The sequence below is a fragment of the Podarcis liolepis genome, assembly GCF_965112155.1.
Source record: "Podarcis liolepis genome assembly, chromosome: 7".
Taxonomy (NCBI): domain Eukaryota; kingdom Metazoa; phylum Chordata; class Lepidosauria; order Squamata; family Lacertidae; genus Podarcis; species Podarcis liolepis.
This window is the reverse complement of record NC_139561.1, coordinates 25,740,012-25,763,699: the sequence shown is the minus strand read 5'-3', so window position 1 is coordinate 25,763,699 and position 23,688 is coordinate 25,740,012. Positions and strand designations below refer to the sequence as shown.

General features: G+C 47.3%; 2 protein-coding genes across 3 annotated transcripts in view; both read left to right on the top strand.

Moving 5' to 3' along the window:
* The window catches only part of LOC310711310 (putative oxidoreductase YteT), a 154,245-nt gene that overhangs the window by 45,409 nt on the left and 85,148 nt on the right, over nucleotides 1–23,688 (top strand). The window lies entirely within an intron of this gene.
* On the top strand, nucleotides 807–23,234 carry LOC310711279 (uncharacterized protein). 2 transcript variants are annotated; one of them, XM_083513042.1, is made up of 13 exons: nucleotides 807–1,111; nucleotides 2,554–2,691; nucleotides 4,475–4,661; nucleotides 6,509–6,756; nucleotides 13,674–13,848; nucleotides 15,183–15,283; nucleotides 16,274–16,345; nucleotides 17,017–17,145; nucleotides 18,117–18,239; nucleotides 19,566–19,730; nucleotides 21,020–21,187; nucleotides 21,919–22,079; nucleotides 22,626–23,234. In XM_083513042.1, the coding sequence occupies exons 1-13, from the start codon at nucleotides 1,045–1,047 to the stop codon at nucleotides 22,689–22,691; spliced, it is 1,800 nt and encodes a 599-aa protein (XP_083369168.1). In that variant the 5' UTR covers nucleotides 807–1,044; the 3' UTR covers nucleotides 22,692–23,234. The 2 variants fall into 2 exon arrangements, with proteins under 2 accessions (XP_083369168.1, XP_083369167.1); XM_083513041.1 differs by having other exon boundaries at nucleotides 813–1,111; nucleotides 16,274–16,360.

The following is a 23,688-nucleotide window of genomic DNA, read 5'->3' as shown; positions in this document are numbered from 1 at the left end:
TAAATTTTAATAAATATCTTTTTTAAAAAACTGCATTTCCCTGGATTCTTGGGGAGAGAAACTGTGATTGTTTTAAATGATATAATACTGCTTTAAATGTTTAGCACAGCTGGGACCTAGGAAATGAGTGATGTTTTAATTTCTCCTGGGATTTGGGGGCAGATGTGAATTTGGTGTGACCTGGGTATGGCCTAGAGAGAGTCTCAAGGGCCATACAGAGAGGCCTGGGGAAGGAGGGGCGCTGTGTCTTGGGTCTGAGATTACCCATCCCTGGAATAGATCCAGTTAGCCGGAAGTCTTCCTGCACCTGTTTTAAGGTCCACGATCAGCTCAAGCCTGCCTGGGGCCTCCCCTTTGCCCCACGTGAACAGGGTGCCCTGCTAAGCGGATCACTTGCACATCACCCAAAAGGAGGAAAGGGATTTGCCAGGAAAGGGAGGGCACAGATTTGCGTATACTTTTCATAGGCTAATTTATATGAATAGACGATAGACCAGGGCCAAATGAAGAGGCCCCGAGGCCTGAAAAGATTACGATGCACACACACACCCGCAATTGGAGTTCAAGATATCAACAACATTAAACTGTGAAATGAAAATTTAACATTAAAAAGGGTGGATTTATTGCAACGCATGGCAGGATCTGATTTCCTTGCGTTATTTCGATCTGCGTCAGTAGGATCGCTAACGATCTCCCGCTGTCGTGGGAGCTGCCTCCATTAAGGCAGACCGGAACCAGGAGCCTGTCCCACAGGATCTCCTAGAACATTGCTTGAAAACTGCCGCACTGCAGGACGGAACGAGGAACTCTGGCCCACAATCGGAAGCCCCCTGGAATCCCGGAAGCAGAACCTTCGAGACAATTTGAACTGAAACGGACCTTCTCTGTTCCTGGACGCTGGGCCTGGTGCCTCCTGCCTGCAGATCCCAGAGACATAACAATACCTGCCTGCAGACCCACAGACATGCCGCCAACACCGTCCTCCTAATCCTGCCCGCAGCCGGCAAGATGCGAGCTAACCACAAAGGAGGGGTTTAACTGAAAATGCCAGTGAGCCTCCTGGCTTCTCTGCTCTGCCTCATCACCACACAGGTCCTAAGCAAGATCCATGGTAAGACCCTTACGAGAAGGGCGGGGGACAAACGAAACCTAGAACCCCTTCTGTGACCGCCTTTGTAAAAAAAAAAAATGGTTCTTAGATTTCATAGAATCAAAGAATTGGAAGGATCACTTAACCCAATCACCTGCAATGCAGGAAGCACAACTAACATTTCTTGCCTGCCCGTAAGGTCACAGGACTGCATTATTGCAATGTCAAAGGTAAAATATTAAAATCTGTTAAAAGCAATGCATGATCGAGGGTGGGTCCCAAAAGTGTGTATCTCAGGTGTTCAGCGTCCTGATGAAATCACCAGGAGACTTCAAATCAGCTAGCACAGGAATGTCCAGCTTTTGTGTTAGTTGCCTCTCTTCATTTGGGGATAATTTGTGCCCGTTAGAACAGGGGGAGCAACATTTTTGGGGCTGATGGTTATATTCCCTTGTGGATATTCAACCCCCTCTCTCTTCTGCACCCATCCATTCATTCTGTCTCTCCTACACACACAAACTCAAGAGTGCTGAGACTTTTCACCCCAAGGGCTGCATTCTCTTCTGGGTTGTTGTAAACACAAATTGCCCTTTTCCCTTGTGGGGTATCCAAGAGCCCATATAGAGTCCTTACATAGGTTCCCTATTGGTAGGAGAGAATAACAGGCCAACCAGAGAATATTGAGAAGCAAAGCAGCTAGTAAACGTGATCTTTATTGAACTGTTGCAACAGGGTGCTCCTCTCACCCGCAGGAGAGAGGAGGAACCCAGAAAAATGGCACGCAAGGCCTTATAAAGACTTTTGAAATTGCCACCCTGTAGATCAAGACCACCCCTAGAAAAATCATACATACATCATAGAAGGGGTGTAACCTAAGACCACCCCTCAGATACATCATACCTACATCACAGAAAAGGCGGTCTTAAAACAGAAATTTGAATGTTGTTTTTCTCCTGTCATTGTTTATCTCCTGTCTGGCAGGTTACTTGATTGGATTGCCTGGGTAACCTGGCCAGTCTTTTGTAATGATAAATACTTAGTTTCTGGGCCAGGTCACAGGCTCACACCCTATTCGAACACAGACATAACCTTAAGACAGGATTTGTGAAGGAAAAGACAATGGGGAGGCTTTTCCATTTTCCTATGACCTTGCAGAGAAAACATTTGGTCAGTTTGGGAATCAAAATGGTTCCAGGTCGGTCTTCCTGTGCTGATCTATGTATGTGCTTGGTTGGTACACTTATGAACATTTAACATATATCTAAGACCTCAAAATTCCTATCACAGGGTCCGCAACGTTCAATGAACTTTATTCTGAACTGGGTAAGTCCCAGTATGTCCCACTCCAGGAAGTGGTGATTTAACATTTATTTGTGCCCTTTCTGACTACTGAAGCCATGTGCCTCCATTTTGAGGGTGGTGGCAGTGATCAACAATTTTGCATCTCTCCCTGGCCTCTCTAGATCCACATAAACAGGAATGTGTCACCAGGAGGATCCTCTGTCACCCGAAGGCCATTTGCCAACTTGACAAGCTGACATCTGATTACTATTGCCGGTGTCTGCCAGGCTACAAGGGGGATGGAATAAACAATTGCCAAGGTAAGTTAATACCTGTGTGCACATCTGCCTCTTATGGGGGGCAGCAGAGACCCGCGGTGGCTAGAATTCAGTCTTCTATACCACATTAAAAACATTCCCTCTCATGCACACAGATAGCCCAAGGAACCCTAAAAATGCTTTTAGTGCAGTGTGTGTGTGATGGGGATGGGCGAATCTGTCGATTTTTGTTTCTCATTTTCCCAATCCTAAATTTGGTTCTCCACATTTCCACATCTCATTGCATTCTTTTTTTAAGTCCTCGTGAAAATTAATCAGCATTTTAGTGCAGATTTCTCCTAATATACACAAGCTTCTACGCAATTTTGCCTAATACACACATTTTTTACAGAGCAACTTTTCACCATATGGATTTTTGTAAGTCATATTCACTAATGTAGGCATGTCCAAAGTCTGTTTCGGGGACCTAATCTAGCCCACTGGTTGATTTAATCCAGCCTCCGTGGCAGTATAAGTACTGAGGTAAAATCCTAAAAAAAGCTCAACAACTGGCAACTTTGGTTGGGCCTCATGCATGTTCACTTCATCAAATCTGGCCCTCTTTGAAAAAAGTTTGGGCACCCCTGCATGCATTCGTTTTATGCACACTTTGCCCCAGTATATGTATTTTTGCACTTGGCTGCGGAACTGCACTGCAAGTTTCAGAAAACTGCAAATTTCAAAGGAAGGTTGTGCTTTGGTCCACATATTGTGTGAATTAAATGTGAATCAAATGCGAATCCAATGAGAATTAAATACAAATTTCTCTTGTATCCCTAGTATCCAAGTATCTTGGAACTGGAAAGACCTGGATTCAATGTGTGTGTGATTAATTATTGTTTAATTGCTTCATGATGTTTTCTGGGGATGTGATTCATAAATGAAATAAGTGGATAATAATTACTCACCTTTGTAACATTGTGTGGTCTTGGTTGATCACTCTCCCTCCCTCTCCCAGCCTCCATTTATCCGATCTTTAAAAGAGGGATATGATTAAACGCTTCCTACACAAAGTTCTTCTGTGGAAGAAAGAGATAAAGACAGATACTGAAAGATAAATTTGTCGACTGAAAATTGCTGCCTATATTATGAATAGCAAGTGTTGCAGAGACTAATATTGACCAGTTTGAAGCTATTGGAAGCATAAGTACCGACTCCTTTTGGAAGAAATTATTGTTCAGACTCTTAAAAATATTATTCAAACTTTTATTGACAGAACTCTTTTAAAATAAAAAAGATATATCAAATTTTGTAGTTGTTTAGTCGTGTCCAACTCTTTGTGACCCCATGGACCAGAGCACACCAGGCACTCCTGTCTTCCACTGCCTCCCGCAGTTTGGTCAGGCTCATGTTATCAAATAACATCTCCAAAATATCCATACAATGCATTGTGCTGTCCAGCAGAAAGAGTCACATTTTAGAAAATATGAAATAATCCAAACAGACCTAAAAGCAAAGGTCTCTGTCTCTGTCTCTCCACACCCTGCATTCCAGCCTCCAGGCTGTTTACTCTCCCTTCAGGAGAACTTCATTTACATGCTCACTCCATTGAGTTTGAGAGAAATGACTCAAAGGCAACTTGATTCAGAATGGAGATTTGCAACCCAATACCTCTCACATAATCTAAAGTCACAACACTCACATGTTAGCTACCAGAGAAACAACGATCAGTTAATCGTTAACTTAGCAAGAGCTCAAAGTGTTCTCCTTGGCTTTAATATACTGTAGCCTCATTGAAAAACCTACCTACCTACCTGAAGTGACCTCACTCTTTGTCTACATGCAGACCCTGGGTTCCGCATCACTATTTCCAACGCATCTGTTTGCGATGGGTTCGGAGAGCAGGTCTGTCTCCTCAAGGCAAGAGAGAGGAAAGTCACCTTCAACATCACGGTCTCCATCTTCGGCAAACGCCACCAACATGAAGTGAGGTGGTACAAATTCTACTCTGGCCAAAGCCCACAATTCTACAGGTATGCTTGCATGGAGTGCAGAATACAATCTGGTGTGTGTCTCTTAAGACGCAGCCCTATCTGTTGTCCTTTTCAAGGCAGCTGTTCACCAGAGGTGGATTTTGGGGAGCATGACTGGTTTGCCCGTAATGGGCACCGAGCTGAGAGGGTGACTCGGGGGCAGCGCAGCAGTGACTTAGAAAGCAAGAGGCAGGGAGGGGCTGGATTTTGGCATCACTCCAGTTGCAGCTAAAATCTGAAAGCCCCAAGTCGACCACTATGGCATTTGAGATGTCTTTCTAGTTCTGAGCCATTACCGAAACTTCCAACAATAATAAGAGGCTTTAAAACAGCCAATGAGTTGCTCCCTTCGAAATGAGACAATAAACACAAGGTAGGCACCACATGTACAATGTCACCAACAATGACACTGATTTCAGAAATTATTGCAGCCCCAAAGGCTGTTGGGCAGGACCACCCAAGGTGTAATTCTGCTTCCAAAGCTTATTGCCCGTTCCATGAATATGTGCGAATCCAACCAGAGTATAAACACATCTTGTGGGTTGTTTCATGCAGTTTGCCCATAATAGTGGCTGAGACAGAGGAAGATTTTGTAGACCAGATCCTATTCCAGCTAAACTCTGTCAATTTCCTTCCCCAAGTCCTGTTCCCAGATGGATTTCAAGCCTGAGGAAGGAGCATATAAGGTGTTGAGAAGTGCTGTAAAATATGAAAATGATGCGTAGATGGTACTTTACATCTAATAAATGATCTAAAATGTATAAGAAGGTTCCTAATAATTGCTGGAAGTGTAAACAGGTAGATGGATGGATGGAGATGTGTGTGTGTGTGTGTGTGTGTGTGTGTGTGTGTATTCCATACATGGTGGACTTACAAGAAAATGAGGGTATTTTGGGAAATGATACATGATAAAATAAAAAAGATGTTTAAAATGAGTATGTCCGAAAAGCCTGAAGCATTTCTGTTATGGATTATAGGGACAGAAATCCCCACCCCACCCCACCAAAATGCTAAAGTTGTTTATGTATGTGACAACAGCAGCTAGGATTCCACATGTGCAGAAATGGAAGGAAGATGTTCCAACCAAAGAAGAATGGATAAGTTAAGATAAGGAACTATGCAGAACTGGCAAAATTAACAGCAAAATTAAGAGAATCTAGTGATGAGTCTTTTATGAAAGATCGGATGCCTTTTTCGGACTATTTAAAGAAATATTATAGTATGATGAACTCACAAGCAGGATTTGAGCTACAAGCAGCAGAAGGAATTAGATCATGGGTAGGCAAACTAAGGCCCGGGGCCCGGATCCGGCCCAATCGCCTTCTAAATCCGGCCCGCAGACGGTCCAGGAATCAGTGTGTTTTTACATGAGGAGAAGGTATCCTTTTATTTAAAATGCATCTCTGGGTTATTTGTGGGGCATAGGAATTCATTCATTCCCCCCCCCCAAAAAAATATAGTCCAACCCCCCCACAAGGTCTGAGGGACAGTGGACCGGCCTCAGCTGAAAAAGTTTGCTGACCCCTGAATTAGATTATAATATTGTGATTTGATAGACAGAATATGGGGCTGCAGCAGAAGGGGAGAAACAACAACTCCATGCTGAAAGGGGTGAGAAGTTGACAAAAAGAAGGGAAAAGACTAAATTGTGCTTTGACTGTATATGTTGAAAATGTTGAAACTTAATGAAATGTAATTGGAAAGAGACAGAGAGAAGCACTGAGAAACCGAATGCAGGCAAGGCTGAAATGGTTTCAAAGCTTGAGAGTGTATCTTGGGAGATGAAATTAAATGGCTTATTTGGTACATTCTCAGCCATCACTTACCCCATGGACGTTGCTTTGCAGCTATCGGAGAAGACTGGCGCTTGGGAAGAACAGGCCTCTGAGGGTGGCTGTGCATGAACGTGGGCAGGCGCTGACAATACTTTCAATCAAAGAGGATGATTTTTACCCAAATCTTTTCTGGGCAGAAGTGAAACCGAGCACAGCACCCGCCAAGGCGGCCGTGGTTGAGGCCTATGACCTGACAGGCTTCCAGCTGTTAAATCCTTCCAATCTGAGATACTATTTTGCTCTGGATAGCATGCCTATAGGTAAGGCAACTTTTTATTTCTCCCCTAGATTTGTTGCAACTTGGCTCAGCAGATATGCTCAAGGAAGGAAGGAAGGCCGATACTCATCCTGTAGAAGAATAGTATAACATTAACATGCCTTCACTCCTCATGTCAGTCCTGCCTTAAAATAGCAGCAGACATAAGTTTCAAATCTGGTCATTTCCTCTCCATACAATGAGATGAGAATGAATACACACACACACACACACACTCTTCCATATTTCTACATACCAAAGGAGGTCCCCTTCCCGTACACACACTGAGTGTGTAGAAACCACAACCTTGTTTCTGACCAGCTTCATTTCACTTCCAAATTAGCACCCAGATTCGCTGTTAGAGGAGACGATTGTCATTTTGACTGAATTTTGCCGAAAGTTGGACTGTTGGGTGAATGATGAAAACCCCAAATTCATGTAAATGCTGCACAAGTTAGGAAATTAACGCAGACTGAGCAGTTCAGCCCTTTTTTTTTGGATGTTATTATTTTTAAAATGGTCTGAGAGCAGTGTAAACACGAGACAAGTAGCTGTAGGAGCTCAGAATGTAATAGGACAGCGGGTGGAAGGAGATGGTCTCAGTGCTAGTGGGGAACTTTCCCAACAACCTGCCTTCTTATTTAAAGTTGGTCTAGAGTGTGTCAGTTTCCTCTTCCTTAGTCCTTGCAAAACTAAGCAGGGAGGATGACAGGGACAAAACTGGAATTGTTTGGCTTTGCCATTGGTCTGCCATTAGCTCTGGCTCCATCTGTCATTGGCTGTGGATCCACCTCCTGGATCCATCTCTCTAGAGGCCTTCTGCCCTACCAGCCCCTGCAGCAGAGGTGGGGAGCCAGATGTTGTCGGACTCCCAACTCCCATCAGTGCCGCCCGGCTTGACCAAATGGTCTGGGATGATGGGAGTTGTAGTTGCGGGGGGTTAATTTCAGCAAAGGCAATGAATACAGCGTTGCACTAGCCTATTCACTGAGGAGGTGTACCTGCTCCTTAAGCCAGGAGTAGCCAATATGGTGCCCCTCCAGATGTCGTGAGACTCCTGCTCCCATCAGCCCCAGCTAGCATAGCCAATAGCCAGGGGTGGTGATGGGAACAGTAGCCCAACTTCATCTAGAGCAGGATTCTCCAAACCTGGGTGTCTGGCTCTTTTTGGACTACAATCCCCATCACCCCTGATGAACTTTTTTATGGTCACAGACCAGGATAAAAAAACAACAACAGAAAACAGCAACATATAAATAAAATAGCAGTTAGAATTTTTTTTTACTGATAAATGTTGGAGCAAATAAGGATAAAGAAACAAGCATAGGATAAAACGTCTGAATAAAATTGAAATATACTCAGAGTCGCAAAGTGATTTCATGCTCTTTATTCAGCTCATAGTGGCGAGGAGGAATGAATGAATGTCCCCTCACAGTATCTGCTTTATATACACTATTTACACAATGGGCTGCACATGATTGGCTAATCCCGGAATTCTACTGTAAGCCAATCAGGTTGTGGATTCACTTATCTCTGGAGCATGATTGGGTGGTTCCTGCCAACCAATCATACTGCTGCATTGTTCTAGGACCAATCAGACTGCTGCATTCTGAATCCTATTGTTCTAGGACCAATCAGACTGCTGCAATTTGGATCCTATTGTTCTAGGACCAATCAGACTGCTGCAGTTTGGATCCTATTCAATTCAGTACATAACATCCCTCCCCTCTAAGTTCCAGTCCTGCCCGGGAGGTCGCATTCATATTCCTTGAGGTACGCCGGCGGCCTACGTGTGCGTTGCGGCCTGTGGTGTTCCCTGGTCCGAGGTTCAGGTTCTGGCTCGTGTTCCAAGGATGCTGGCTGTGATGGGCCTGATTGGTCTGGTGCAACCGGCTCGCTCAGTCGTGGTTCTGGTTCCGGTGTCCTTTCGGCCTCACGGGTCCTCTCTGTATTTACCGATTCTGCCTCTCCTGCTGGCCCCTCCTGCTCTATGGGCCTCACTGCCCCGCTGTTCCCTTGGGACTCCTCTGACCTGTTCTCCTCCTGGTTTTCTCCCAGGAATCGTCGCCGTATCTGGTCGCAGTGGCGGCGCCAGCATTGCCCCCCATCCGTTAGCACCTCGTACGACACAGGGCCAGTGACCCTGGTGACTGTGGCGGGTACCCAAGCTGGGCCTGCCCCAAAATTCTTTGCGTACACTGGGTCCTGGGCCTCGAAGGTCCGGGGGTTCCTGCCTTCCCCCACCACTACCTCATCCTGAGCTCTATCGGGGTGAAGGCGGTCCACTCTGATTGCAAGGCGCCGACCCATTAGTAGTTCAGCGGGGCTCCGGCCAGTCGTTGAGCTGGGGGTGCTGTGCTGTGCTAGAAGGAATGTGGCAAGGCGGTACTCCCAGTCCCCATGCGTCATGCGGCGAAGGGTGTCCTTGGTGGTCCGCACCATGCGTTCTGCTTGGCCATTGGTGGCAGGGTGGAATGGTGCCGAACGGATGTGGCGGATGGCGTTCTGCACCATGAAGGTTTGGAATTCTCCTGATGTAAATGCAGTCCCGTTGTCTGAGACGAGAGTGTCAGGGAGCCCGTGGGTTGCAAACAGCCTGCGTAGAACCTGGATGGCTGCGGACGTGGAAGTGGACGGTACCAGTGCGACTTCCAGCCATTTGGTGTAGGAGTCCACCACTATGAAGAATGTTTTCCCCTGAAAGGGGCCAGCGAAGTCCACATGCAGGCGTGACCATGGTGCTCGGGCAGACTCCCAGGACTGGACTGGGGCCCTTGGGGGATCTGGGCGGGATTCTTGGCAGGCCTGGCAGTGTTTGACCCAGGCCTCTATCTCTCCATCGATCCCTGGCCACCACACATAACTCCTGGCAAGGGCCTTCATTCTTACTACCCCTGGATGTGTCTCGTGTAGGGCTGTGAGGACCCTTTTGCGGAGGGGCTGGGGAACAACGACTCTGCTTCCCCATAACAGGCACCCCTTGTGGGCCGACAGTTCATGTTTGCGGGTTGCGTAGCCGGCGAATTCTGGCCCGGGGCTGCTGCTGGGCCATCCCCTCCACACCCAGTCCAGGACCCGGGAGATGACCCTATCTTTCTTGGAATGGTGTGCAACTTCTTGTGCCTGAATGGGGCGGTCGGGAAGCAGCTCCAGGCTCATAACCTCTTGTGCAGGTGCTGGGTCAGGGCCTGTTTCCGGTAGTGGTAGCCTGCTGAGGGCGTCTGCATGGCCCATCGCCTTCCCAGGTCGGTGAATCAGTGCATACTGGTAGCTGGCAAGGAAAATTGACCACCTGAGGACGCGAGGAGACAGCACTTGGGGGGTCTGCTTTTCAGGGGCAAACAAGCCAAGCAACGGCTTGTGGTCAGTCACCACGGTGAAGGGCCGCCCGTACAAGAAATCATGGAATTTTTTTACTCCCTTCACGATTGCAAGCCCCTCCTTGTCGATTTGCGAGTAGTTCCGCTCGGTTGCGTTGAGTGTCTGGGAAAAGTAGGCCACCGGTATCTCTCTTCCATCTGGGAGTTGGTGCCCCAGGACAGCGCCAATGCCATAGGGTGAGGCATCGCATGCTAGCACCACCGGCAGCCTCTCGTCGAAGTGTGCCAAGACCGAGTTTGAGACAAGCAAGTCCTTGACTGCCTGGAATGCGGCCTCCTGGCGCTGGCCCCACACCCAAGGGGCCCGCTTGTCCAGGAGTCTGTGTAGGGGCTCCGCTACTGCCGCCTTGTGGGGAAGGAAGGAATGGTAAAAGTTCAATAGTCCCAAGAAGGCCTGAAGTTCAGTCTTGCTCTTGGGCGCTGGGGCATCACAAATGGCCCGTACCTTGTCCCCAGTCGGGTGGACCCCTTCTGCGTCCACCATAAATCCCAGAAAGTCCACCTGAGGCACTCCTAGTAGACATTTTTCCCGCTTCACCTTGAGACCTGCCGTCTGGAAACGGTGCAGAACGGTGCGGAGGCGGTCCTCAAACTCCTCTGGTGTGGGCCCGGCAATCAACACATCATCGAAGAAGGGGGTGACGCCAGGAATCCCTTTAAGGAGAGAGTCCATTAGATTCTGGAATATGCCTGGTGCCACACTGACCCCGAATTGCAGCCGCTTTACCCTGAACGCTCCTCTGTGCGTCACAATCGTCTGTGCCTCTGCTGTGGCCTCATCTACTGGCAGCTGTTGATATGCTTGGGCCAAGTCCAGCTTGCCAAAAATTTTCGACCCAGCCAGGGTGGCAAGGACATGGCTGACCACTGGCACTGGGTATGCGTGGGCCGTGAGGGCCTTGTTTATGGTACATTTGTAGTCTGCGCAGATGCGGACCGAACCATTAGGCTTGACGGGTGTGACGATTGGGGTTTCCCAGGGGGCATTAGGCACCGGCTCCAGCACTCCTTGCTCCACGAGTCGGTCCAATTCCTCGTCTATACGGGGTTTCAAGGCGAACGGGACCCGGCGGGCCTTGAGCCTGACCGGTCGTACTGCGGGGTCAAGCTGTAACGCAATGGGGGGGCCCGTATACTGTCCCAATTTCCCGTCGAAAACCCCTGGAAATTCCTTGCATATGGCGTCTACGTCTACTTGTAAGGTAGTGTGGTTCACCCCGGTGACAGCTAGCCCCAGTGGTCCAAACCATGCCAATCCCAGTAAGCTAATGTAGGGGCCCTTGACCACAAGCAACTCCAGTTGCCGCGTCCGCCCTCGGTATTGCACCCTGAAGGTCCCCACCCCCATTGTGGGGACCTTACGTTTCTGGAAGTCCCGTAGGGTGAATGGGGCCGGCCTGAGTTTGGGACCCCCAGTAGGACACAGTTTCCTTAAGGTCCTTGCCGAGATTATGGATAGAGTTGAACCCGTGTCAAGCTCCATGCGGCATGGGGCCCCCTCTATCTGTACCTCTACATAAATTTTCTCTACGTTGGGGTGGGGCAACTGGTATACTTGGCAGTCCGTGACCTCCGTCGAGTTGCCTTGGTGCGTTGGGCCCCGGGACCTGGGGCTCTTGGATTGGTCATCTGATGCCTGGTGTCGGGTGGGCTGAGCCCGACACACCCGGGCGATGTGTCCCAATTTTCTGCACTGCCTGCACTCTGCGTTGCGGAAACGGCAGGTCCTCCTCTCGTGACTCTCCCCGCAGCTTGCGCAGTTTCCTCCTTCTCGTCGAGGCAGCTGTGGTCTGTGCGCTGCTTGAGTGCGCTGCTGTACTCGGTGCACCTCCTCCCTGTCGGATCCTGAGTCGTCGGTGAGGTCTTCGTGGTGGACCCTCGGTTGGGATGGCAGGCTCGGCTGTGCCTCTTGCGTCGACCTCTCGGCAGCTTCCGTTGCCAGGGCCTCCTCCAGAGCGACCTGGAACGTTAGGTCCTTCTTAGCGTAGAGGCGTCGTTGCAGCTTCTCATCCTTCAGGCCACCGACGAGGCGGTCACGAAGCATGTTCTCCAGCTCTGAGAAGTTGCAGAACCGGGCGGCTTGGCGGAGAGAGGTCACAAACCCAGTTATGGTTTCCCCAGGGGCTTGCCGCTTTGCGTAGAAGGCATTTCGACGAGCCACCACTGAGGGCTGCGGCGAAAAGTGCCCCTTCAGCTGTTCCATTATTGTTTTGTATGGAACAGTAGCGACGTCTTCAGGCGCAAGGAGAGCCCGGGCGACTTCAAACGTCTCCTCTCCGCAGACGCTGAAGAACATCGCCCTCTTCTTGGCGTCTTCTTCGTCGGTGACCCCTTGGGCTTCTAGGAGGAAGGTGAAACGGGAGGCGTATGCTTCCCAGTCTCCAGATGCTGGATTGAATGGCGAGAAGCTGCTGTTGGCTGCCATTCTGAGTTCCTTGTGTCCCGGAGCTGAAGCCTGGATACACGGTGCGAGGCAGCGGTGCGGCAGGTGGCGGTGCTACGGTGCTGTGTGTGGCAGTCAGCTCAGCGGGATCCCACCTTCGTCGCCAGTGAAATATACTCAGAGTCGCAAGTGATTTCATGCTCTTTATTCAGCTCATAGTGGCGAGGAGGAATGAATGAATGTCCCCTCACAGTATCTGCTTTATATACACTATTTACACAATGGGCTGCACATGATTGGCTAATCCCGGAATTCTACTGTAAGCCAATCAGGTTGTGGATTCACTTATCTCTGGAGCATGATTGGGTGGTTCCTGCCAACCAATCATACTGCTGCATTTTTCTAGGACCAATCAGACTGCTGCATTCTGAATCCTATTGTTCTAGGACCAATCAGACTGCTGCAATTTGGATCCTATTGTTCTAGGACCAATCAGACTGCTGCAGTTTGGATCCTATTCAATTCAGTACATAACAAAAATACAAGATTAAACACGGATAATGGATGGATAAAATCTGATAATTAAAACAGGTAAGAACTAAAACCAAATAAAAACATGCAGTTAAAACACCTGTAAGAGCGTAAGAACTAAAAGACTCACAGTTAAAACAACTATAAGAGGCTGCAGAGTAGAAGCCTCTGAAATGGAGGACACTCACAGCATTAGAAACTGATATGCAAATATGGTTAAAACAGACAATTAAAACAATGTATAACAATAAATTTAGAAACAATGTGCTACAATAAACTATCCCAGGGAGTTGACTCAGAGTCACCCATGGAACCGAGTTTGTGGATTTACATGCCAGACTATTTTGAGTTGGGCGATGGTCTGCGCCTACAGATTTGTACACAGAATCTGGCGACAATCCAGGTCTTCTTCTGATCACACCCCTGATGACTGGTCCTGCTGGCTAGGGGTGATGGGAGTTGTAGTCCCAAAACAGCCAGAGACCCAAGCTTGGGGAACCCTGATCTAAAGCTTTGCAGGTTTCCCTCCTCTGCCCCGTAGCCATGAGTCGATTCCCTTGACCTGGCAGCTCATGACCCAGTGCATCGAGAGGTCTCTCTGTTTTCTTCTGCTGCTTCTATTTTTAGAGGTCGGAGAGTTCTTGGAAGGGGACAATGTTGCCATCCACTTGCCGAAATACCTCCAGCTTCCTCCGTCCAGCTTCGTCCGGTGGATCAAGGAGCCCCGCCCCATGACGCTGCTGGACAGCCATGCAGTGGTGTTGGCCAATGGCCTGGATGAGATTGAGATCAGAGGATTAATGTACGCTTGCCATCATCCGGGTGTTTTCAGGCTCAGCCTATAAACAGAAAGGTGTCCTCCAACTTCCCACTTTAGGGGGAGGGCTTATTTATTTTGACGGTGACTGCCATGAGAATCTTGTGGGAACTATGACAAAAAACCCACAGTTTAATGTAAAGGGGGGTGGGGGCGGGATCACTTCTTGGTGCATTGTAATGCTGAATGTTTATGTTTTAATTTTTGCATCCTAGGCTTTTAAGGAGGCCTCTTTGGTTATCAAGAAGTATATATATTTATAATAATCTTCATAATAAATTGTATGCGTCAGGGGTGGGGAAACGTGTGGCTCTCCAGATGTTGTCAAATTCCAGTTTCCATCAGCACCATCCAGCATAGCCAACAGGGAAGATGGGAGTTGTAGTCCAGCAATATCCTCACTGAGAAGGCTGACACCTTGCAATTCAAAGGTTCTTCACTGGGGAGAACAGGTTCCAGCTGCTCCTGACACAAGAACGTAAGAATAGCCTGCTGGATCAGACGAACGGCCCATGTAGCCCAGCATCCTGTTCTCACAGTGGCCAACCAGATGCAGGGTCCGAGTGCGAGAGCGCTCTTCCCCTCCTGTGGTTTCCAGCAAGTGGGATTCACAAGCATTCACAAGCCTTTGATCACAGAACCAATCTTTGTTCTGCACGTGTAAGGACCTGATCTTCTAACACAGTAGCCCCTACATTCTGGGAAGGAAGGGCGTTGTGTATCATAAGAACATAACAAGAACCTCCTGGATCAGGCCCAATGGCTCACCTAGTTCAGCATCCCTGTGGACACCCAGATGACCCCATGGGAAGCCCACACGCAAGACCTGTGCACAGCAGCACTCTCCCCTGCTATGCCTTCTTGCAACTGGTATTCAGAAACAACCTGCCTTTGTCAGGGGAGGCGGTGCATAGCCATCAAGGCTAGCAGTCTCGATATCCTCCATGAATTTCTCTATTCCTCCTTTAAAGTTGGTGGCCATCACTGTCTCTCCTGTGGGATCAAGATTCACAGTTCATGCACTGCATGAAAAAGTACTTTTAAAAAACCTGTCCCAAATATTCCAGCATTCAACTGCACTGGAGGTCCACGTGTTCTAGTCTTACTAAGGGACGGAAGAAGCAATTCTCCATCTACTGTCTCTGTGCCATACATAATTTTATAAAGTTTTAACTAAATTAGAGTATGCACATATGGGAGAGAGAATGTGTGCGCCTGAGTGTGCCTAGAACTGAGCATTTCTAGATATTTTTGCTCTTTGGGTTTCAAGGTTTCATGAAGCATATCTCACCATTGTTATCCCTTTCCTCGTCTCTTAGGGACACTGACTTTGGCTATTTCCGAGCACTTGTCTACGATTTTAGCCCTGATGTCCCCGGAAGGGTGTTAAACGCTCAGAGACTCTTCTTAATAAATAGGGGTATGGAATCTCACCCTCCTTCCCTCTTTTTTTAAAATCCTGTTGTGGTTAATGGTTGTTAAAGCGATACACAACAATTCTTTTATTGATTGTCAGTTTATACCCAACCATCCCAGGTTTTGCTGTGCAATAGCTTTGGCTACACAAATGAACAAACAATGCCTGAATAGCTCAGTTGGTTAGAGCGCGGTGCTAGTAATGCCAAGGTGGCAGGTTCGATCCCCGTATGGGACAGCTCCATATTTCTGCATTGAAGGGGGTTGGACTAGATGATCCTCAGGGTCCCTTCCAACTCTACAATTCTTTGACTCTAATATTATAGGTATTAACTATTCTGTGCCAAAGTATGTTCAGAGCAGCTTACAATGGTGTGGCCAAACAGTACCTGCAACAACAATTTCAACCAGTTTAAAATACAGCCCAGTGTCCTTTCTCAATCCATTCACTTCATCTGCTAGATATTTTGGAAAGTGGTTTGTTTGTTTGTCTGTCTGTCTGCCTGTTTGTTTGTTTGTTCTCTATACGTTTGGACACCTCTCGAGGTATCATCACCAGACTTGGCACAAGGGTTCTTGAGGTGGGGATGGCAAACTCCGTTACTGTTTGAATTCCAGGCGCCATTTTGAATCAAGATGGTGGGCCAAAGCATGACTTTGGACTGGCTTCACCCAATTTTTTTGTGTGACATGTCCAAACTCACAAATTGTAGCCATTTTTTTAAAAAAGCCATCCTTTTTTATTTCAAAAAATATCTGGGCAACACTCCCTGCTAATAAAATATAAAACAGAAGCATAAGAAAAACAAGATGAAGCAAATGACACAGTGGAAATGTGATCATTGAAACATTTTGGAATCATAAATATACAGCCTCTATATTCCTAAATACTGTGTCAGTAAGGCCGTGCTTGGTACTCTTTTTAATCTGAAGACCCTGTTGTGGTATCTGGTGTCTGTGTTCAAGTTTCTTCTATTCACGTGTTTCCGATCAGATATCAGCAAAACCTGCAATGGAGGCCGGGATGAAGAAAACTGCAAATGCAATCCAGGATTTGAGGGAAATGGTATACACTGTGTTGGTAAATAATTGTGAGCTTTGCTTCTTCTAGTCTTTATTTTAGCATAGTCCATAATGATCATAATGCTGCTATAAACAACCTTTTTTTTCTACATATAGCGTTGATGCATGAATTATTGTGACATACACACAAACTGAGCCATTTTGTGTGATGCCACACACCCCACAGCATCCATTTTGTGTGTGTGGCCCCACAACACTGCCTTAAAATTCCTATTGTGTCCGTAGGCTGCAAAAAGATTGGCAAAACCTGTGTTAGAATACTCACAGCTCAGTGGTAGGACACATGCCCTGCATGCAGAAGGTACCAGATTCAATCCCTAGCATCTCCAGGCAGGGCTGGGATGGAGCCTTGTTGGAAACCCTGCAGTGCTGCTGCCAGTCAGCGTAGACAATATTGAGTGGAAGGCAGCTTCTTAAATCCCTGTTTAAATCACCTCTGTATTCAGAACCATGAGGACTGGGACCTTGCTTTATTTTTAAGGGAAGGGCCACCATCCAGCTCCATCTAAAAGGATTCAGGTGGCAGGGGAAGGGCTGGAGAGCTGCTGCCAGTCAGCGTAGACAATGCTGGGCTTGATGGGCAAATCTCTCTCTGTGTGCACATGTACATAGAGCATGCTCCTATATAGTCTCGTTTTCTTCTTTTCTGCAAAGACATAGACGAGTGCAAGAAGGAGATGCCCATGCATTGCCTGGCTGAAGCAACCTGCATCAACACATACGGATCATATTTTTGTCGCTGCCCAAAAGGCTTGGAAGGAGACGGCGTGCTCAGCTGCATAGGTAGAGGGAACGTCAATGTCTCTGGTTGTGAAGAGTAGCTGGGCTGGGCTGGGCTGGGCTGGGGAAAGTGTGTCCCCTCTGGGTATTGCTGCAGAGTCCCTCACCACCAATGTCATTGCATTAATATGATTTTTTGCCCACTGTTCACCCCAAGGTCCAAACTCAATTTAAAATACAACATTAAAAACAGTTTGTTTGTTTTAAAAATGCAATCACAATAATAACAGGGTGGGTCCCAGGGATATACAACTTGAGTGCCCAAGGCTAAGGTAAAGAGGTGCAGCTTTAGCATACAGTACAGTGAAGGTTCCAGACACATACCTGTGGAGAGGAGTTCGACTACCTGGGGGCTGCCACAGAGAAGGCCCTCTCCTGGGCCACCACCGCCTTTGCTTCTGAGGGTGGTGGAATTACCAATTAACCTCTGCCAATCTTAGCACCCAATGGGGGCCTGTAGGAAGGCAGGCAGCCTTTCAGATACTTGGGGCCTTAGGGCTTTAAGCACTCAAGTAAGCAACTAAAATTCAGCCAGGAACGGACAAACATTGTGGCTGTTTCAAAATAGGGACTATGTGAGTCCCAAATGGAGCCCCAGTAACCTGACCACGGCATTTTGGAACCATTGAAGTATACACATCTTCAAGGGCAGTCCCATGCAGTGTGGATTGCAGTAATCCAGTCTGGCTAACACAGCATTTCTGAACCTTGGCTGTGCCAGTTGGAGCTCATGGGCATTTGGAGGGGGGGGGTGTCCAACAATATCTGGAGTGTTATCACCTCACCACTTACAGGTCCCCCATTTCTGGTCCGTAATGGGTGGCCTGTAGCTCAGGTGTAGTAGACCTGACTTTGCATGCAGAAGTGGTAGAGGTTCCAGGCTCAATCCCTGGCAGCCCCAGCAGACATGGAGAAAAACAGGTCTGAGACATGACTTCCCATTCTGCAGCTTCTCTCTCACCCCCACCTTTTAGACATTGACGAATGCACCAGGGATTCCCATGCCTGCAACCAGGACGCGACGTGCCTGAACACCCTGGGATCCTACTTCTGCGTTTGCCAAAGCGGATTTATCGGTGACGGTGTTCACTGCGAAGGTAAGTTGCACAGATTGCAAAAAAAAAAAAAAAGTCCTGCTGAATCAGATGGAATAGGCATTTTACCCACCATCCTGTTTCCAGAGAGGGACAAGCCAGGAATTTTAAGGTGATTTCAGGAAGCCCGCAAGCAAAGCACGAAGGAAACAGACCATCCCTTATCATTTGCCTTTGTAATGACCATTATTCAGAGATATACTGCCCCGGAACATGGCGGTTTTGTTGAACTAAAGCAGCCGTATTGCAAACTTTGCCCATAAGTGCCAATTTCGAAGGATAGCTCTGATTGGGTCCACATATTTCTTTGGGGAAAGTGTGAATTTGACTTTGGCTTTAAACGTGGACTGAGTTGAATTCCCCACTCCATCCCTACGCTCTATAACCAATCAGATTTGTAGAATGGCTCCAAACTACTATGAGAGAAAATGAAACTACCTCCCGCCGTCCCGCTTTCTTTACACCATTCATATTATTAAGACTCTCATGTCCTCCTATAATTGTGGGCTTTATCCCTAAACTGAAAAGCCTTCCTGGGTAGGGAAATGTCCTGTCCCTTGACCGTCTATGTTACTCTTTCCTAGTTGTATGATATTGTTCTGGAAACAAGTTGATTATTTATGGGAGAAGTGTGTGTTGGATGGTTATAAATGAGCAGGAGAGATTAGTTTACTTAGTAATTACACTTCCTCTTGCTCACTTGTGTGAGAATGCAAATATGTATTTCAGCAGAGTTAAAAGCCACCATCCATCCACATCTTATCTCTATAAGCTATTATGACAAGGTTGAATAACCTTTTAGAACAATTATGATATCCAAGGATGCTTTCGGCAGACTTGGATTGTCTTTTCCCATTTTTGTTTGTTTGTTCCCCTCTGAACAAAGAAATCACTCTCAGACTGTTTAGTAAACAAGAAAAATACAAGGTTTACTCACATCCAAAGTCTTGCCAGGATCCAACATGTTACAGGGATGACAATCGGGCAGGCAGTAATCCTTAAAGGTTACAGATAGCCATAGTTCAAAATGGAGATTGCTACCTGGAGGAGAGCAAAGAAACATCGTCTCCCATCACAGGCAGGAAAAAAACGAGTGTGTGACCCGACAGAAGAGGCAGGGATTAACCCATTGTCTTTTTCCTGTGACCAGGTTTGGGGGTATGACATCATAGAGTCCCCTCTGTACTGGTTCTGAAACTCCACGGTGCCATTGCCCCTGTTTGTGACTGCCTGCCAATCGTGCATTTGAGATTTGGGCTCCACATCCTCCCACATGGTGTGCATGTGTGTCTTTTAGCCAGTGTTCACCTCTCTCTTCTCCTGTTACAGCAAAAAGCAACTGGTCCCCATGGTCTCCGTGGTCCGTCTGTTCCGCCACCTGCGGCCTCCAGAACCAGATGCGCATCCGGCAGTGCACTCACCCGAAGAGCGGCATGCGATGTGTGGGCCCTTCTGCTGATCTCAAGCTCTGTCCTAAGACGCAACCCTGCCCATGTAAGCTGGCCTTCACTTCTTAAGCTGGAGCAGGCAGACCTCCCTTGCAAAAGGCACATCTCCACTGCAAAAGCACGTTCCTTTTATATCTTCATGGGAGCCCACCAGACAACTTCCAGTTGTGCTCACACTTTCATTTCCAGTTAGTGCATATCCCATAACCTCCTCCTGAGAAATCTCACAAATTTTTATGCCGGAAATGTTCTGGTTTATATTTGTTTCACTTTTGCTCTGCTGCAGCCCCTCTGGACAGCAATCGTGTGGAAGCCTTGGGGAAGCATCCCAGAACAATTAATAAAGCAGAATAAATTCATCTGTAATGTGGCACCACTCTTCTTGTGTCAAAAACATGTTCCAGAGTATGCTTGCAATAAACCACCAGTCTGGAAGGGCCCATGGTTTCTCCCAGAGAATCCTGGTTTGTTCTTGCAACTAGGGATGGATGAATCCGCCAGTTCTGATTTCTCTCAGTTTCTAGTTTCTCCAGTCTTGAAGTTCAGTCCTCCACTTTCCCAAGCACTTTGCATTTATTTATTTATTTCTTTTCTCTCTCTCTTTTTTAAAATCCCCATGAAAATGTGTCATTGTTTCAGTGCAAATATATGCTTATACACCCATTTCCATTTGCATTGCGATGCGCACTTTCCCCTAACTTATGCATTTAAATGTGTGTTGTTTTATTGGAGAACTGCACCACAAAATTCAGAGGAGTGCAGATTCTGAAGGGCAGTTGTTTCTCATTTAAATGCAAACAAAAACTGAATTCTACCCTGTACCTATTCTGAGATGCCCCTCCCTTCCCCTTCCCCTCCCCTACTCCCCCTTTGTCAGAGGATCACACATCTCTTTCTGATCTCACAGCACCTCTTATGTCCTTTGTCACTTGACTGCTTTTTATCCCCTCTTCCCTATTGTTTAACTCAAGTCTCCTCCATTCTCCTCCTCCATTCTCCTCCCACCCTCCCATTCCTATTTCCTTGTGTGTCAAGTATTTTTAGATTGCGAATCTTAGAGCTGCTCAGCTGCTCTTAGACACACTCTCTCTTTTCCCCTTTTCGCTAAAAGGTATGGAATAAATGCTGTGAATAAATAAAGTCAGGGTGGAGAAAAACCAGAGGAAATAGCAAAGAGCAGAACTGGGAAGATCCTAGCACTCAAAACACATGTACTTAGCCACTCACTGGCTAATGTGCAACACCAGTCATGTCCACAGAAGAAGAAGGAGGAACCTGCTTGTCCAAAACTGATGTAGAGAATTGGTGAACAATTTTCTCCTTTCTTTCCTTTAGACAACGGCCATTGGTCAGAGTGGTCACCCTGGTCCATGTGTTCGGAGAAGTGTTCTGGGATTAAGAAAAGGATTCGAATCTGCGACAGCCCTGCTCCTTCCGGAGGGGGCCTGCCTTGTGAAGGGGAGAAGGAGGAGCTTGCAATGTGCAACAACAGCCAGTGCCCAGGTGCAGCCATCATCTTGTGGAGGGATTGGGCGAGCATGAAGGGGACCTTGCTGGGAGAAGCATAAGGCACCTTTTGGGCTTGAATGCTGAATCCTTAGAAACCTTGAGGGAGTTCCCCAGCTGTGAAGCTCTTCCCAAAAGGCGATGGCGATGGGTTGGACTGGCAGGTGACTCTTACATCAATACACCAGCAACAGGGCAGGGTCCTCTCTTACATCTGAAGGCAGCAGACAAATGTAGAGGGCACTTCACTGCCACTCCTCGTCCATCCCTGTGTCTGCCACCTGAGGCTGCCGCTGCCTCTTTTTGCCTAATGCTAGGGCCGGCCTTGCCTGAAAGCATGCAAGAACAGGCTGCTGGATGGGTCTTTGGTTTGATTCAGCAGGGCTCATCTTACATTCTCACATTCCCTTTCCCCAAGACAAGGACATAAGGAGAGCCCTGCTGGATGAGGCCCCACCAGTCTAACATGCTGTTCTCACAGTGACCATCCCACGGATCGCTTGTTCCTTCCATACTTTTCAATGCACTTTCCCATCACTTTCCTAACTGCAAAAGTCTTATTTCTTCAGCACGATGCTTTCACCTGCCTCCCTTTAATTGTCCAAACCTAAAGTATGCACTTGAATATTTCATAGAAAATACTGACCACCTGGAGGCAGCGGAATATCATGGGCTGAGCCGGCCAGTGGGAAGCCCAAACTGAACCCTTTGCTTTCTCTCTGCCTCAGTTGACGGGATGTGGTCTCCCTGGGCATCCTGGACTCCCTGCCCCGTCACCTGCGGACTAGGAGTCGTGAGCCGATCTCGACAGTGCAATAGCCCTGCCCCACAGCACGGAGGGAATAACTGCAGTGGGCATGGGTATGAGGAAGGCTCTTGCGGATTTCCGGTGAGAGAAGCAGGTTTTTGAAATCGTGGCTACAAAGGACAGGAGAATGTTTTCAGACAGGGCTGGTGAACCTGTGACTACAACTCCCATCACCCTTGGCCATCCTTGGCTCAAATTCTGGGAGGGGAGTACCCAGATCAGGATCATTGCACCCGTGGAGGGGGATTTAATTGTTTTACCATGTCCCCTCCCAGGACAAGTAGCAGTTTTGGAGGAAGGGTTTTAATTTAGATAGCAGGCCAAAGGGAAAGGGCTAAGGGATTTTGCCACTAGCAAACTACTTTCCAAAAGCATTCTGTCCCACACGGTTGTTGTTGCTCTTGTTGCTGTTTTTAAAAGGCAAGCATGTCCTGTGCTTTCTGTTCTGAAAATTGCAGTGGTGAGGTTTGAGCAATGCACAGGAAATTCAGCATCTCCAACCTGCAGATTGCGCGTGCCCCACCACAATCTTTCAATATGTTGCCAGTCTGGATATTGACACACTCTTCTGTCTCATCTCTCTCTCTCTCTCTCTCTCTCTCATTTTTATTTATTTATTGCATACAGGAGGCTTACTGCAAATACCTGCCCAAACCATCTGAATCTATAATAACAGGGAAACTGATTCAATGAGTACCCAAACATTGGTCAATGCAGCAGTGGGAAGAATACCAGCAACCGACCAAGTATGGCTTCTCTCAGTTTGTGGGCCAAACTTCATGGTGTTGTAAAGGACAACCCACCCACTGCTTAGTGAGAATTGGGGCCAGTGCAGAACTATTCCAGGTGCCCAGAAGCTAATGGAAGGGGGGGAGGGAGAGGAAAGGAAAAGAATAGCACCAATTGACAACTTTAGCAAAGAACGGTTTGGGAAGAAAACTTTGGAACCGTATTAATTGCACTGAGAAACACCTGGAGTTGAGTATCTTCTCTGGAATGAAGCATCCTGTGAAATATCATGCACGACTATGTCCACAGTTAATGGATTTTGCAAGGGTGCACAAGAGTCATTGGAAATGAACACAGATGTCGTGTTTGTAGAGGGGCCTGTGCACTGTGGTCATTTGAGGAACCCAGACCACAGTAAAGCAGATGATGGGAGGAGTTTCTGGTCCCAGGCAGCAAAGGGCAGAGACTGGTCAATGATGAATGTGATTAAAGTTCCCCCAGCTTTTATACTGAATCAAATTATTATTATTATTATTATTATTATTATTATTATTATTATTATTATTACTACTACTACTACTACTACTACTACTACTACTACTACTATTATACTCTTTGCAAGGCTTCCGCAGCATCCTTATTACCCTGTGAAACAGAAAGGACTTCTACTTGTAGGGGTGTTCAGGGTGGCATAGGTTTCATGCATCCATCTCAAACGACCAACCTTCTCCTAGAAGACATTTTGCTGCATGAAATGGAGGAAAATTCAGGACAGACGAAAGAGCACAGCGTGTCTTTAAACTATGGAATTTGCTCCCACAAGAATTAATGGTGGCAACCAATTTGGAGGGCTTCAAAAGGAAATATAGGCAAATCCTGAAGGGTAAGGCTGCCCTTGACATAAAACCAGCTGAAGAAGGTGGCAAGTGGGGAGAGTTCTGTTGCATTCAAGTCCTGCCTG

Coding starts and splice junctions, on each gene's coding strand:
- LOC310711279 (XM_083513041.1), top strand. CDS start 1,045: ATGCCAGTGAGCCTCCTGGCTTCTCTGCTCTGCCTCATCACCACACAG. Junction 6,757..13,673: donor TCTGGATAGCATGCCTATAG/GTAAGGCAACTT, acceptor TTCTATTTTTAG/AGGTCGGAGAGTTCTTGGAA. Junction 15,284..16,273: donor ACTCTTCTTAATAAATAGGG/GTATGGAATCTC, acceptor GTTTCCGATCAG/ATATCAGCAAAACCTGCAAT.